The sequence below is a fragment of the Notamacropus eugenii genome, chromosome 5 (assembly GCF_028372415.1).
Source record: "Notamacropus eugenii isolate mMacEug1 chromosome 5, mMacEug1.pri_v2, whole genome shotgun sequence".
Lineage (NCBI taxonomy): Eukaryota > Metazoa > Chordata > Mammalia > Diprotodontia > Macropodidae > Notamacropus > Notamacropus eugenii.
The window spans coordinates 21,007,900-21,025,457 of record NC_092876.1 but is presented as its reverse complement, the minus strand read 5'-3'; the positions used below and the strand labels follow the sequence as shown (position 1 = coordinate 21,025,457).

At 39.3% G+C, this 17,558-nt stretch overlaps 1 protein-coding gene across 1 annotated transcript in view; it reads right to left on the bottom strand.

The window, feature by feature from the left end:
- LOC140508351 (uncharacterized) overlaps positions 1–17,558 on the bottom strand; it is a 60,497-nt gene that overhangs the window by 35,430 nt on the left and 7,509 nt on the right. Inside the window, exons 2-4 of the mRNA XM_072616197.1 lie at positions 14,130–14,217; positions 7,762–7,888; positions 1,162–2,814 (exon numbers count right to left, since the gene is read on the bottom strand). Of these exons, the coding sequence (XP_072472298.1) occupies positions 1,162–2,814; positions 7,762–7,888; positions 14,130–14,162 (1,813 nt within the window). The 5' untranslated portion in view covers positions 14,163–14,217. The remainder of the gene's footprint in view (positions 1–1,161; positions 2,815–7,761; positions 7,889–14,129; positions 14,218–17,558) is intronic.

The following is a 17,558-nucleotide window of genomic DNA, read 5'->3' as shown; positions in this document are numbered from 1 at the left end:
GTTTAAGCCCTTGTGAGAGGAGGTGGCATGGCTCCTAGAGATAGGGGGGAGGCAAATGCAGGCAACCCTCACAAATTGTTTAGGAGAAAAGCCTGGTATGTGGTACATACAGTAGAAATGAACTACTGCAACCTCTTTATTTGACTGTACTTGCTCCATACTAAATATGGGGTTTTGATGGCATTAGATGTGATTACTAAAATGCCAAGGGAGATAGGATGACTGATTTTCCCTGTAATGCCTTTTGAAAATGCATGGATCTGTTTTTCTCTTGTCTTATAACTTTAAAAAAAGATGGTAAGACAGGTTATTTTTGATCTGAATATTGTTAGATCTTAAATGAATCAACTATGGAATGTGACAAATTTTTTTTAAAATAATGAGATACATTTTGTTTTAATGGAGAAACAAATAATGATAAATAAGGAACTGTGGAGAGAAAAGCAGCATAAAATCCTCTCAAGAGGTCTCTATGAGATTCCTTTGGCCTTCTTACTTAACCTGTGCAAAGATCACTTCAGCCCTGCTCACAGTGTTCAGAGACTCTGTGTGGCTGCAGTTTAAGGCACTACCACCTGTCCCAGTCAAAGTAAAGAAATGTATGCGTTAAGCTTTAAAGAAGAAGTGAGAGTTTCATCTGCCATCATTGAGAAAATCATGAAATTTTATCTGTTAATAATTAACATATAGTAAAGTTACATTTTTAAACTAACTATTCACTGGGTGTAAATTCGTGTTCACTGTATTCATGTAAGACTCCAAAATATACGAATTTGTGCTGATTGTCCATCTTATCCAACATTCTACCAGCTTGCCTACCCAATATTTCCCATGGTAGTTGCTCCCTTCTACCTACTCAGTGGATTAAAGCTTTGATTTCTTATTGCCAAGCTTTACTCTGAAGTCCACATGCAGTGGCCAGAGGTACTCCCTGCTTCCTCTAGCCTACCTACAGACTAGACCAAGGAGGAGTTTGAAAACCTATCCAATAGAATTAAGAACATATATGCATGTGGAGAATTTTGCCTCCGATGACTATATTGAATGAATGGAAAAGTTGAGGAGTATTGAATGAATTTGAACCAATACTGTTGAACATTATTGTCACATAAACATAATAACTATACCCTGCCATAATATATGATGAATGAAGTTCCTAGGGTTTCTCCTGAGTGTGAATTCTCTGATGTTTAGCAAGACTGAAGCTCTGCGTGAAAGCCTTTCCACACTGGTTACATCCATAAGGCTTCTCTCCAGTGTGGATTCTCTGATGTGCAGTGAGATGGGAGCTCACTGTGAAAGCCTTCCCACATTGATTACACTCATAAGGCTTCTCTCCAGTGTGGATTCTTAGATGTCCAGTAAGAGTAGACCTCTGTGTAAAAGTCTTTGCACACAGATTACATTTGAAAGATTTCTCTCCAGTATGGACTCTCTGATGTCTACTGAGATAGGAGTTATATGGGAAAGCCATTCCACATTGATTACATACATAAGGTTTCTCTCCAGTGTGGATTTTCTGGTGTGCAGCAAGACTGTAAGTCTGTGTGAAAGCCTTTCCACATTGATTACATCTAAAAGGCTTCTCTCCAGTATGGATTCTGTGATGCCCAGCAAGAGTAGATCTCTGTGTGAAAGTCTTTCCACATAGATTACATTCAAAAGGTTTCTCTCCAGTATGGATTCTCTGATGTTTAGAAAGTTGGGAATTCTGTGTGAAAGCCTTTCCACATTGATTACATTTAAAGGGTTTCTCTCCAGTGTGGATTTTCTGATGCCTACTGAGATAGGACCTACATAGGAAAGCTGTTCCACATTGATCACATCTATAAGGTTTCTCTCCAGTGTGGATTTTCTCATGTGCAGCCAGATTGTAACTCTGTGAGAAAGCCTTTCCACAATGACTACATCTATAAGGTTTCTCTCCAGTGTGGACTCTCTGATGTTGGGTAAGACTGAAACTCTGAGTGAAAGCCTTTCCACAATGATTACATCTATAAGGTTTCTCTTTCTCTCCAGTATGGATTTTTTGATGTTTAGCAAGATGGCCCTTCTGTGTAAAAGTCTTTCCACATTGATTACATTCAAAAGGCTTCTCTCCAGTGTGAATTCTCTGATGTGTAACAAGTAAGGAGTTCTGTGTGAAAGCCTTCCCACAATGATTACATTGATAAGGCTTCTCTCCACTGTGAATTCTCTGATGTGCAATAAGCAAGCAGTTCCGTGTGAAAGCTTTTCCACAATGATTACATCGATAAGGTTTCTCTCCAGTGTGGATTTTTTGATGGGTAGCAAGATGGCCCTTCTGTGTGAAAGTCTTTCCACACTGATTACATTCATAAGGCTTCTCTCCAGTGTGGATTCTCTGATGTGCAAGAAGTAAGGAGTTCTGTGTGAAAGTCTTTCCACACTGATTACATCTATAAGGTTTCTCACCAGTGTGGATTTTTTGATGTGGAGCAAGATGGTCCTTCTGTGCGAAAATCTTTCCACATTGACTATATCCACAAAGTTTCACTCTACTGCAGATTCCCTTCCCATGGGACTGAAAAAGCTTTCCCTCTTCTGTAAGGCATTTGCTATAATCACTATCTGGAACACAGTGATGCAGCATGGAAGACTGTCTGAATTTCTTTGCAATTTCAAATTTGCAGTCACTCTTTGGAATTTTACCTACTTTGAGAATAAAGTCTTGAATGTCACTCCAACTGAAGGCCCTTGGACCATCACTCATGAATCTTTGCTGGTCATGCTCTTCCAAAAAAATTCCCAGCTTTCTAGTTATTTCATTTGCTTCAAAACTGGTCTCTACAACTGAAGAAAACAAAAAATCAAACACGTGAAAAGGAAAAAGATACACAGGAATAAATAAATATAATAGCAATGGTTACTGAAGATGGTAACAGCTCATGACCCCATCACCAACAAAAATGCAACAGAATTTCATGGATGTACTCTTGGAGCAAACATGGGCGTTACATAGACTATGTCAGTTTAGGAGAAGAAACAGACAGGATGTGAAAGTGACAAGGGTGATGTGCACCACTGAGTGCTGGATCCATCAGAGCCTAAACATTCACATTCAACAAATGCAGCAGCCCCAAGACAAGGTCACTATCAGAACACTTAATGGCAACAGCTCAGAGTGACTATCCATAGGAGAACATTTTGTTGCTAACTTGGAGAGAAGGCTGAGCCAAAACATAGTTTATAACATTCCAGCAGGAAAGGAGTGGCTAGCTTTCAGATTTATTGTACAATACCATATTAACTCATCTTGGCCAGAACACAAGTAAAAATCAAAATTAGTTTTGATGAGAATGATGGGGAAATTCAGAAGGTACTAAAATAAAAAATGAGAACTTGATAGGACTATCAGTATGCTACTTCATCCATCTCTAAGAAAGTTGTATTTAACTGCAGCAAAAGCTAAAGGCAAGCAAAGCTTAGAGAGATTCAGCATTCTTGGCTCAATAAAGCAGATGGAAGTTAGTTTTATGCTGACTGTAACGATCCAAAGCACGTTTATGATACCCTGAAGGCTGTGTGAATTAAAAAAAAAAAATCAAACCTTGATAGGAAGACCTTCAAGTCACTGGCCTGAGAAACAACTGCTATTTACATTCACTCTCAGTCATCAGTCGACCTCCCCACCCCCATTAAAAAAAAGTGGTCCTTGGGCAGGGACATATCATTGGTCAATAAATGAGAGCCAGAGTGAATTGTGTTTAAGGTTGTGTGGTTATGGGTTATCTACTGTTCTGGAAGAGGACCATGACATCAGAAAGATGACGCCAGGCCTTGCAGCTGAATGGGATTTAAGAGGTGGAAGGCTGCCAATCTAACCAGCCTAACATTCTCCTCTAGCGCCATCTGGGTCCAGGGTGCAGAGAGATAAAAACAACTGGAGACGGCTACCATCAGAGATAAACCATATGTAAAATCATTCCAACATACTTCTATTCATCAGCTCTTTCTCTAGAGGCAGACCCCATCTTCCTTCATATGTCCTTTGTATTTTGGAGGTGTTTATAATAATCCAAATGGCTTATTCATCCAAAGTTGTTAAAAAATATTTTACTGTTACTGTATATAACATTCTCTTGATACTTCAATATTTTGTTTAAGTCTTTCCATGTTTCTTCTAAAATCATCAAGGTTATCATTTCTTGTAGCACAGTATTACTTCATCACAAATATCTACTACAACTTGGTCAGTCATTCCCCAACTGAAGGGTATCCAGTTCACTGCCAAGACAAAAAGAACTGCTATAAATATTTGAGAATATATAGGTTCTTTAACTTTTTCCCTAATCATCTATGGAAATACAGACCCAGTAGAGGTATTGCTGGGTCACAGGATATAGGCTATTTAATCATATTTTGGGCATAATTCCAGATTGCTCTGCAAAATGGTTAGGGTTCACAATTCCACCAAAATTTAATATTCCAAATTTTCCAAATCCTCTCCAACATTTGTCAGTGTCCCTTTTAATCATTTTAGCCAATCTCACAGGTGTGAAATGATATGCTGAGATTCCTTTAATTTGCATTTCTCTACTCAATACTGATTTAGAGTATTTTTTTATATGACTATAAATTATTTGGATTTATCCATTAGAAAACTGCCTGTCCAAATGCCTTGTTCATTTATCAATTAAGGAATGACTTATAACCTTATAGACTGTACCAAGATCTTTGTATATTTGAGATGAGAACTTTACAAAACATTTTTAATTTAATGTAACCAAAATGATGCAGATCATACCTCATTCTCTTCCAGGTCTCGTTTATTCATAAATTGTTCACCTGTCCAATAAGTCTGTCTGATAGGTAACATGTTCCATGATCTTCAAATTTCCTTATATCTTTAAGTTTAGATCACGTATCCATTTTGACCTTATCTTGATAAACTCTAAAATATTGTCATTGCCCAATTTCTGCGATACTTGCAGCGTTCCCAACAATTTTCCCCAAATAATGAATTCTTACTCCAAAATCATGTCTTTCCACTTCTCAAATAACTTTATTTATTTGCTACTCTATCTAAACTGTACGTCTATTCTGTTTCATTGTTCTGCTCTTCTATTCTTAAGTCAGTACTAGAGTTGAAGATCAGGTTCTACCAAATTTCTTTCTTTCACATTATTTTTCCTTACTTCCTTTCATATTCTTGACCTTGTTTTTCCAAACGAGCTTTTTTATTTTTTATTATTATTATTATTTTATTATTTTATTTTTATTATTTTTTCCAACTGAGTAAAATAAAATTTTGGTAATTTGACTGGGATGGAACTGAAGTTATGAATTAGTTTAGGTAAAACTGTCATTTTTTTAATATTGATTTTGCATACCCATGAACAATTAATATCATTCCAATTATTTAACTCAGCTTTTATCTGTATAAAATGTTTGTTTTCTATTTCTGTTCATGTATTTCCTGAGTTTGTTCTGGCAGGTGTACCCCCAGGAATTTTGTACTGTCTGAAGCAGGGGTAGAGAACCTATAGTCTTCTAGATCCTTGGGTATGATCTTTTAACTGCATCCAAATTTTATATTATAAATCCTTTTATTAAAGGGATTTGTTCTGTGAAGTTTGGATCAGTGAAAAGGCCACATTTGAGGACCATAGGGCCACATTGGGCTTCAAGGTCACAGATGCAGTTCTCATGGTCTAGATTTATTTTAATTAGGGTATCTCTTACTTTTTTGGTGATATAAAGGAATACCGATCCTTTGTATGAGTTTAACATTATACTCTGCCACTTTGCTAATACAATTATTACAACTAATTTTTTAATTGAGTCTTCGGGATTTTCCATAGATTGCAATATATCATCTTCAAAGAGATATTTTTATTATTTCATTGCCTAGTTACATTCCTTCTATTTCTTTTTCCTTTCTTATTGATATTCTAGGATTTTAAATACAATATTGAATAATATTGTTGACAATGGCCCTTCTCATTGAACATTGGATATTACTAGTAAAGCTGTTAATTTCTCTAAATTATAAGTAACTCTTGCTGACAGCTGTAGGTAAATAGGGTTTTCTTTTTTGCCAATTTGAGGAAAATCCATTTCCCCTATAGTTTCAAATGTTCCTAATAGAAATGAACTTTCTCTTTGATCAAAAACTTGTTCTTCAGTTACTGATATAGTCATGATTTTTGTTATTGATGTAACAGATCATGTGTATAATTTTCCTTAGGTAAAACCATTCCTGCCTTCCTGGTATAAATCCCAGTTGGTCACAATGCTGAATCTTTGCATTTGGCATCCACAGACATTAATGAAATTGCTATACAATGTTCTTTTTTATTCTTCCAGATTTGACTATTAATATCATATATTGTTTCATGAAAGGAGTTTGGTAGTTCCCCTTCTTTACCCATTTTTCCAAACCATTTATTTAATACCTGAATTACCTGACCTTTAAAAGTTTGGTTGAATGGAATTCCCCTGCAAATCCTTCTGGTCTGTTGCTTAAATCTTAGGAAACTCATTTGTGGTCAGTTGAATTTCTTTGTCTAAAACAAGATGATTTTTAGATATTTTATTTTTTTCTGTTAATTCCATGGGAATAAAGTTGCAGCATGACCAGCCATCCACTCCCATCTGCTTCCTCTGTCTCATTTCTTCCTTTCAGGAGTTATTAGTGTGTAATAACTTCTTCATTTTACCTGTACCTAGCCAACTTTATTTTTTAGAATCAACCCATCGTACTCAATTCAGATTAAACTTTTCTTTCAAACTACCCAAGGAATGATGGCATTATTAAAGGTACTGATAACATTTTCACATGTAAAAAGTAAAAAGTTGACCTTGTCAAGTGCCTTATAATGGATCTTTAATGTTTATCTTATGTTTTTCCTGGATCTTTCATGTCCAGTTTTCCACTGGGTTCTACTCTTTTACTCATAAATGCCTGAATGTCTTCTATTTCATTAAATATCCTATTTCTTTCATTCAGGATTATACTCAGTTTTGCTGAGTGAGTTATTTTTGGTTACAATCCCGGCTCCCTTACTCTGTGAAATATAATGTGCCCAGCCCTATGGCCTTTTAATGTAGAAACTTCTATTCTTGTGTTATATTGACTGCAGCTCCACAGTATTTACATTGCAATTTTCTTGTCACTTCTAGTATTTTCTATTTAACTTGGGATCTTTGAAACTTGGCTCTAATGTCCATTTTATTATCTCTTTCAGGAGGTGAATATTGATTTTTTTCCTATTTTTACTTTAATTCTTCTTCTAGAACTTGAGGTCAATTTTCCGCATGCCCAATTCTAGTTTTTAAGAAGTTACTGTTCCAAGTTTTTGGATCTGTTTTCTAACAGATTGATTTTTTTCAAAATTCTCTTGATTTTCTAGACTGCCTAGTTTTTCCCTTAATTTGTCCTCAGTCCCTCATTTGATTTTTTAAGTCATTTTGAAATTCTTCCAAGAACTCGTTTGGCTTTGTGGCCATTTGAAATTTCTCTATTAAGCAGGAGTGTTGTTTTTAAATTTTCATTTTCTTCCAGTGAGAATGAATCCAGATCTTAATCTCCAGCTACCTGACTGATGGTAAATCATTTAATTTGAAAATGCTGAAAGCCACATACAATGTACAAAGTGGATAAAGAACTGGTGTACACAGATGACTTTGCACTCAAGGCAGCTTCTGAGGCTGAGATGTAAGAGCATGGATCCATTCTTTGCCACTTGTGCTCATTTTGTCCTCAGAATACCAAGAAAAGAAAGAAAATGTCCTTACCCAGGGACAGCAGATTCTGGATATTCTCTAGCAAGACCTCCTTGTACAGCTCTTTCTGAGAATTGTCCAAGAGGCACCACTCCTCCTCAGTGAAGTCCACAACCACATCCTTCAATGTCACCACCTCCTAAATCATCAGAAATCACATGATTTAGAGCTCAAAGAGAGACTCTACAATTTATCTAGTCCAACCCTCTTTAACTTAGAAGAGGAAACGACAACCCAGGGAAGAACTTTGTCTACAACTCATGTAACCTTTATGACTATCAGAGCCAATATTTGAAACTAGTCATTAAGAAGCCCAATTAAATATTAAGAAAAGCATTTTCTATCTGAAATGAGAATCGTGATAGAATCATGAAAACTGGAAAATATGTCTTGCTATACAATGTTTAGCCAAAGGAATTAGGAAAAAGGCAAGTACTCCATCAGTGAGGTATAAGAATATGTGAAGGAGGTATGAGTCAAATGGTAGAGTCAAAGCAGGAATTCACCTCAGCTCTCCCCCAAACCCTTCAAATACCTCTAAAAAGTGACTGTGAACAAATTCTAGAGCAGCAGCACCCACAAAGAGACACAGTGAAGCAGATTTCCAGCCCAAGACAACCTGGAAGATCACCTGGAAGGGTCTGTTGTACTGGACTGAGAGAGAAGAGCAGTTTTTCCCAGGCCACCCCACCATACATCTTGCCCCAGAAAACCTGGAGCATGCCTTGGTTACCTGCATCACTGGCAGCAATGGCAGTTTCTAGACTTCTCAGCCCATAGATCCAGAAGTTACTAGAAGGTCAGCAGGAGGGGTGTGTAGGAACTGGTTAAGAGAGAAGTACAATTCAGCACAGGTTGTGCCAGTACACCTGGCAGGAGCAGGCCTTGGGAGTAACTGAATCAGCTGTGGCAGCAGCAACAGTGGTTACTCCTGAAGTTATCAGCCCACAGATGGAACGTTTGACAGTCACCTTTTTCAACTTTCAGAAGCCAAGATGGTGGAGTAAGAAGTAAGTTGCTCTCATCCTCCCTGACTGACCATGTGGAGCCAAGAGAAAGATGAGGTGCAGCAATCTTTTCACTCCAGAGACTAGGGGGATTAATGGGAAATATCTCTCTTACTGTGGTTGAAGGGAACCAGAAAAAGATGTGAGGTGTCAAGCAGCCAGTGGCAAGCCCTACTTCAGGGAACCAGGGGGAGATCCTAAGCCCCAGGATGATGGAGCAGGTTAAGTGCCAACACCAGGCACACACCAGCCACTACTAGCAGCTACAGCTCAGCACCAGGTAAACTATCAGATCACTAGAGTTTCCAGCTACCAGTACCTAAGACCCCAGCACACAATAGAGTAACCAGGCCACTAGCCCCTGACAGAAGAAGCCTGGGACAGTGCTCTCTGTGCCCCAAAAGCAGAGATCAACTTACAAAGCCAGAAAAAAAAGGCAAAAATCACGAACAAAAAGCAACAAGAAATCAACGACCATAAATACAAAGGTACCTTTGTGACAGGGAAGATCAAAACACAAATTCAGGAGAGGACCACCTTGACAATACACCCACAACTGAAACCTTGAAGGGGAGTATGTACTGATCTCAAGACCAAAAAGCCTTCATGGAACACCTCAAGAAGGATTTCAAAAGTCAAGTATGCGAGGTAGAAAGTAACTGAATGATTCCTTTTAAAAAAATCTGACAAAATGGAAAGAAAGTACACTGAAGAAAACAACCCCTTCAAAAGGAGAATTGGCCAAATGGAAAAAAAGGAGGTACTTAAAAGCTAGCTGGAGAAAACAAGTCATTAAAAATTAGAATTGGGCAAGTGAGAGCTAAAGCCTCTATGAGACATCAGGAATCAGTCAAAAATCAAAGGAATGAAAAAAAATAGAAGAAAATGTAAAATATCTAACTGGAAAAACAAATGATCTGGAAAACAGATCCAGGGGAGATAATTTAGGAATTGTTGGTCTACCTAAAAGTTATGATAAAAAAAAAAAAAAAAAGCCTGGACAGCATCTTTCAAGAAATCATCAAGGAAAATTGCCCTGTGGTCCAAGAAGTAGAAGGTAAAATCAGCATCAAAAGAATGCATTAATCGCTTCTTGAAAGAGATCCCAGGCTGAAAACCACAAAGAATATTGTACCCAAATTCCAGAATTAACAGTTCAAGGAGAAAATATTGCAAGCAGCCAGAAAGAAACAATTCAAATATCATGGAAACACAGTCAGGACTACACAGGACCTAGCAGCTTTTACATTAAAAGATAAGAGGACTTTGAATATGGTATTCCATCAGTCAAAAGAGTTTGGATTACAACCAAGAATCAACTAACCAGAAAAATTGAGCATAATCATTCAGGGGAGGAATTTTGCACATTCAATAAAATAGAGGACTTCCAGACTTTCCTGATGAAATGACCAGAGCTCAATGGAAAATACGATATTCAAATACAAAACTGAAGAGAGGCAAGCAAAGGTAAACAGAAAAGGAAAATAAAATCATGTTATTCAATGAGGACAAACTACATTCTTACATGGAAAGATGACTCAAAACTCTTGAGAACTGTACCTTTATTAAGACACTTAGAAGGGATATTCAAATAGATAGAGGGGATGGGTTTAAGTCGACTTTGATGTAATGATAAACCAAATTAAGGAGTTTGAATGGGAGAAGAGGAAAGGAAAGAGGCAGAAAAGGGTAAATTACATCACATGATGAGGCAGCAGTATCTATTACAGGAGATAAAAAGAAAGCAGGGAGATGAGCATTGTTTGAACCACACTCTCATCAGATATGGCTCAAGAAGGGAGTAACATACTCAGTTAGGTATAGAAATCTCACTTATCCTATATGTAGTAAGAGGGGAAAGGGGAAAGAAAACGGAGATGGGGAAACAGAGAAGTAGTAAAGGAAAAGACAAAGAAATGGGAGGGGGATTGATAAAAGGGAGGGCAGATTGAGGTAGGGTGGTCAAAAGCAACTCTAGTGAGGAGAAAGGAGAAAGAAAAGTATAAGGGGAGGGAATAGGATGAAGAAAAAACTTAGAAAGTAATCATAATTGTGAATGTGAATGGGATGAACTCTCCCACAAAAGGAAGGGGAAAGAGAATCAATTAAAAACCATAATCCCACAATATGTTGTTTATTAAGAAATACATTTGAAACAGAGGGATATAAATATTTTTGTATACATGGGTCCTTTCCCCATTTTTATGTCTTTGGGATGGTATCTCTGAGGTATCCCATCACACCTATCAGATTGCTAATATGACAAAACAGAAACAATGATGTTGGAGATGTGGGAAAGTCAGAACACTAATTCATTGTTGGTTGACCTGGGTGAGCTGATCAAAGCATTCTGGAGAGCAATTTGGAACTATGCCCAAGGGGCTATAAAAATGTGCATACCCTTTGTCCCACAAATACTGCTTCCTGGGCTATATGTTAAAAAGATCATACAAGTGGGAAAAAGAACAAAATGTACAAAAATATTTATAGCAGCTCTTTTTGTGGGGGCCAAGAACTGGAAATTGTGGGGATGCCCCTCAGCTGGGGAATGGTTGAACAAACTGTGGTATATGAATGCAATGGAATACTATTGTTTTATAAGAAATGATGAGTAGGCATTTTAGAAAATCCTGGAAAGACTTATATGAACAGATCCATAGGGAATCGCGCAGAACTGGGAGAACACTGGACCCAGAAACAGCCACAGTGGGGTATGACTGAATTTGATAGACAGCCTTTCTCAGAAATGCAAGGACCAAAACACTGAGCTAAATAAAAAGGGATGATATCTAAAATGATAAAATTAAGGGGTGAGAGAGGAATATATTGGGAGGAGAAAGGAAGAAATGGAATGGGCAAATTATCTCTCATAAAAGAGGCAAGAAAAAGCTTTTTCAATGGAGGGGAAAAGGGGGGAGGTGAGAGGGGAAAAAGTGAAGCTTACTCTCATCACATTTGGCTTAAGGAGGGAAAAACATGCAGACTAAATTTGGTATGAAAATCTGTCTTACACTACAGGAAAGTAGGGGAGAAAGAGAGAAGTGAGGTGTGTGGGGGGGGATGATAGAAGGGAGGGCAAATGGGAGGAGGGAGCAATTAGAAGTAAATACTTTTGTGGAGGGACAAAGTGAATAGAATAAATGGGGAGGGCAGGATAGAATGGAGGGAAATACAGTTAGTCTTTCACAACATGATTAATATGGAAATCTTTTGCAAAACTACACATATATAGCCTATATTGAATTGCTTGCCTTCTCAGTGGGGAAGCGCGGGGAGGGAAAAAAGGAGAGAAGTCAGAACTCAAAGTTTTAGGAACTAATGTTGAGAATTGGTTTTGCATGTAACTGGGAAATAAGGAATACAGGTAATGGTGGGGTATAGAAATCTATCTTGCCCCACAAGAAAAGAGAGAAGATGGGGATAAGGGAAGGAAGGGGTGTGACAGAAGGGAGGGTAGATTGGGGGAAGGGGTAATCAGAATGCATGGCTTTTTGGGATGGGGGGAGGGGAGAGATGGGGAAAAAATTTGGAACTCAAAATCTTGTGGAAATGAATGTTGAAAACTAAAAATAAATAAATTGGAAAAAAAAGTAGATATATCTAACCATAAAATAAACTGGAAAGAAGTTAAGGGGGTGAATGGAATTAGAAAAGTTAGATGCTGTAGACCACCAGAGAAAACTGAATGGGGATACAATGAAATATACTTTCCCTCAGCAGCACATGAGACCTACACAAAAACTGATCATGTACCAGGGCACAAAAACCTCATAGTCTACTACAGAAAGACAGAAATGTGAAATGCATCTTTTTCAGGTCATGATGGAATAAAAATTACAAGTAATAAAGGGCCATGGAAAGCGACTAAAAGTTAATTGGAAAATAAATAATCTAATTTAAACAATGAGTGGGTGAAACGACACATCATAAAAACACCCAATAACTTTACACAAGACAATGACAAAAATGAGATAGCACAGTAAAACTTAAGGGATACAGTCAAAGTGATTCTTAGAAGAAGTTTTGTATCTCTAAATGCTTACATGAATAAAATGGAAAAGGAGATCAATGAATCAGGCATGCAACTAAAAAAGCTAGAAAAAGAACACATTAAAAATCTCCAATTAAATATCAAATTAGAAATACTGAAAACCAAAGGAGAGATTAATAAAATTAAAAATAAGAAAGCTATTGAACAAATAAATAAAACACCTGGTTTTATGACAAAACCAATAAAAGACAGAAACCTTTGATTAATTTGATAAAAAAAACAGAAAGAAAACCAAATTTCCAGTATCAAAAATGAAAAGGGTGAATTTACCACCAATGAAGAAGAAATAAAAACAATAATTAGAACTATTTTGCCCAACTGTATGAAAATAAATTTGACAATCTTAGTGAAATGTATGAATATTTACAAAAATATACATTACCCAGATTAAGAGAAGAGGGAGTAAAACACTTCAAACAATGCTGCAGTTTAGGGCATAGCTCCATTTTAGCAAAGTCAGTGGATTTCCAGTTCAGGAAATCACAAGACTTGTTGGTTGTGCGGTGGCAGTGTGTGTGCCATAATGTTTTAAATTTTTTGTGTTATTTCACTTAATATAAAATTTTGCTTTACAATTTAATTTTGTAAAAGTGAAATATTTTTTCAAATACAGGACTATCAATATACTGATTCATACAGATATTGAAATAAGATATAAAATAGCTTTTGGGGTAGCTGATCTTGGTTAAATGCATGGACTTCTGTCCCAATGAAATGACTACTAATCAAAATGAGCTACCCGTATTCCATGTGTATTTTTTAAATGACCAAGCAAACAAAGTTTTTGGGGTTTTTTTCTTTTTGCACCCAAACTTTTTCCCAAACACCCCTTCTCAACTACCCAGTTTTAATGACAATAAAGGGGAAAATTTTAAGCTCTTTATATTCTAGAAATCATTTTCCTTAGAAAATATATTTGAGAAAGTTTTTCCTTTTCCTTCTTGGGAAGAAGTTGAGAAATTAAACATTCTTTCCTTGGTTTCCCAGTAGTCAAGATCATTCATATATTGATTATAACACATAAGGACAACAAAAACTTTTTTAAGTGTGAAATCTGCAAATGTATATGTGTTTGTGTGCATACATATACATATATATGTACATATGGATATATGTATATATGTGTATGTGTGTGTGTGTGTGTGACCTGGGAAGATTTGTGTGGCCTGAGGCAGGAGGACATGAGCAGAACCAGGACAATTTCTGCTCTGTGGACAGCACTGTCAAGGACAACCTGTGTCTAACAGGATTAAGCTTCCTTGGCTCTCCTGGATTCCAGGTTTCTTGATGCTGGTCAGATCTAGTGGATGGATTGCACTCACCTGGGATGAGGATCTCTGGGTGCCAGGAGTCATTGCCTCTGGTTCTATGCTCTCTCCTAGGAAAAGGCTTTGGTCTCTGCAAGCTGACCTGGGGAGGGAGAAGAATGTCAGAGTGGAGAAGACATTGTCTTCTCTTCCCAGGGTGGATGCTGTCCTGCCAGGAATGACACAGGGTGAGCTCTCAGAGCAATTACAAAGGCCCTGCTCTGCCCTCAGAGGAGAGACTCCACCTCAGGAGGAGGGTGAGGCTTGGAAGTGAGCTTCATCTGAACAGGAAGAAGACTTGCCACCCTCTCTAAACCTTTCCCTCATGTTCCTCCACCATCCCTCTACAGAGACCAGAAGGCAGAAGGGGCTTGGATCCCAGATGGGATGAGACCAGGCAAAGCCTCAATGACCAGAACAAGAGTTCTGCTTCCAAGTGATACTATAGGTGAGATATGTGTGACCCACTGACAAAACTGGGGATTGCACCCTAGAACTTTTAGGATGTGACAGGGAACCGGGAAAAGAAGCAGAGGCAACCCTCACAGCCAGGACTTGGAGGGTTTTCTGGGAAGAATTACTGAAGGGGTTTTTCTTTTCCAGTTGAGGAAAATATACCTAAACAGGGTGAAGTGACTTGCCCAGGGTCACACAGCTAGGAGGTACCTGAGGCCAGATTTAAACTCAGGAAGATGAGTCTTCCTGACTTCAGGCCAGGTGATCTATCTACTTGTACCACCTAAATTCCCAGGACTTACTGGTGAATAAATGCAGGGAGCCAAAGTGTGAATTTCATAGTGGCCATTGGTGCAAGTCATGTCTTTTATGTTACTGGTTGATAATCCTTATCTCCTTTTCAAGGAGAGGACCATAATACCAGAGGGTTCTGAAGTTCCCCTCACTGTCATCAGAGAGGTGTGTGTGTGTGTGTGTGTGTGTGTGTGAGTGTATGTGTGTGTGTGTGTGTGTGTCTGTGTGTTTGTGTGTTTGTGTGTCTGTGTCTGTATCTGGAGGAGAAGTGAGGCTCGTGACCTGCACAGCCCTCCCTCACTCAAAACAAAGTCAAATGCAAATCATGTCATCACTTCTCTCTTCGCATGCTCTTCTTCACCAAGAAAGGACGAACACAATTCTGTGAGTAGATGCAGCTGGCTGAATGCTAGCTGGATACCTCACCTCCTCCTCTCGTCTGCCTCTCCTTCCTCTCCTCTCCAAAGGAAGGTAAATTTGGATGGCCAAAAATTGCCCAGTTGACTTCGGTTTTACTGCCTTCTCTCCTCTCCTTTCCTTCCCCTATCCTGTCCCCTGTCCTCTCCCCAAACTTTAAACCTACGACACTCTGAAACTGGGCCTCCAATGGGCCCCTGCCAAGGGCTCCTGGACCCCGCTAGCTTTACACTGATTATCAATAGTAATTGTTGCTGTTTCCCACCCAGCTTAATGTCTGTTTTTCTTGACCTCATTAAAGGGGCCATGCCCTGGCTACTTCTTAAAAAGGCCTATTCAATGAGTGGGCATTATCTCACCCTAAATACGTAACTGCAAAGACCTTGGCCTAAAGGGTCCACAGTCTCCCAGCTGTGTGACCTTGGGCAAGTCACTTGACCCCAATTGCCTCATCCTGGGTCATCTCCAGTCATCCTGAGGAATATCAGGTCACTGGATTCAGATGGCTCTGGAGAAGTGAGGCTGGTGACCTGCACAGCCCTCCTTCACTGAAAACCAAGTCAAGTGCAAGTCATGTCATTACTTCTCTGATGGCATGGTCTTTGTGGGCAACGAAGGATGAACATGGGTTGGGAACAGGGCCAGTGATAAGAGGTGAGGTTTTCTGCCTGTCCCAGTATTTTCATCTCATTTTCTGGCTAGATACTTTCAGTTAAGATACTTTCAGGTAAGCAATGCCGTCCACTTCAGGGCTGGGTTGGCCAAAAGGTTATTGGATTATAACCCTGATGGCAACTTGGGCAGGCCTCCCTGACAACGAGGACAGTCAAATGTCACCCATGGTACCATGTGCCTTCCTTCAGACCTAGCACCTGGGCTGCAACACCACCAGTGCCCATGGTAGGTCATCCTCCCTCAGATCAGCCTGGGCCTGGTCTGTGGCTCAGAAATCTCAGGGGCAGAATGGAGGTAGGGCTCCCTGTGGCTGAGGTCTGGGGTTCAGGCCCTGGCCCTTGCTCTCTTCAGTGAGGGCAGGGAGTCCTGCCCATTAAGGGATGGCTTCCAGAAGACCTAGCATTGGTCAATACTCATAGATCTAAAAGGAGTTCTCTATCCCTGAGGAGCCTGAGCTCCTCCACCCTGGAGTTCAAGTCTAGAATCAGTGCCAAACTTCTCAGGATGATCAGCATAGCTGCCTGGTTTTGGCAAGAGAGATCTAAGAGGGGGATGAGTAAGGGTTCCCTCCCATTGAAACAGTGACCTGGCCCTCATGGCTGCCAGCAACCTTAAAGATCAGCTTTGGTCAGTGCCTAAGAACTAAAGGGAAGTACCTGAGGTCTACCTTAGCTTGTTACTAATCCAGCTGGTTCAGTCACATTTTGTCAGGAAGGGACAGTTCCAGGAATCCTTACAGGAAGCTTGATTAGTGCATGGCACAGCACTGCCACTTGGTGGGTAGGCTACTCTGGTCTGGAGACAGGTGGGGCATGGTAGGAACAAAACATAAATGGAGACAGGGAAAAGGAAAGGAAGGGTTGAGGCAGAGGCTAGGTACATCCCATATGGGGGTTAGATGAGCCCTGTAGGACAAAGGAGAGGCTCTCTGAGCATCAGATGGGAGGGGCAGACAGTCCAACAGGGCACAAGTGTTGGTGAACACTGTACCCATTGGGCCCCAGTAAGACAAACTGTCTTTCCCCAATCACAAGAACAAGATGACCTATGAAGAGATTCTCTTCTAAAAACAGGACTATCTTGTAACCACAGAATTATCATGTATAGATTCCCTAAGTTATCATACTCAATCCAGAGGTCAAGCTATAGACGTATACCTCTGAAAGCTATCTTGCTACAGAGGCAACAGAAGAAAAATACACTCCTGAGCCTGGTTTCCAGGAGTGAATGACACCTGTGAACAAAGTTGTAAGTTATCACCTAATTAGCATAACTGCCAGATAATCCACTACTTTTCCTACATAAGCTTTAGCATCACCTAATTAACTTGCAAGCTCCTAAAAGAATCCAAGCACCTTAAAGAGCTCTGCCCACTACACTGGTGTTAAAACAAATCTTTGCCACCTTGACTTAAACAATGTTGAGTCCCTAAATTCATTCCAGAGGATTCTCTCTTGTACTGGAGTGTTTGGGGAGGAGGGGTCCATGAACCTCTTAAATTGCATCAGGGTGATGCCCTCCTGATGTGGATAGAGAAGGCATTCTCACTCATCCCTGCAGGGAAGATGGGGGATTCCCTCCTGTCTTCAGTGGGGGGAGGGC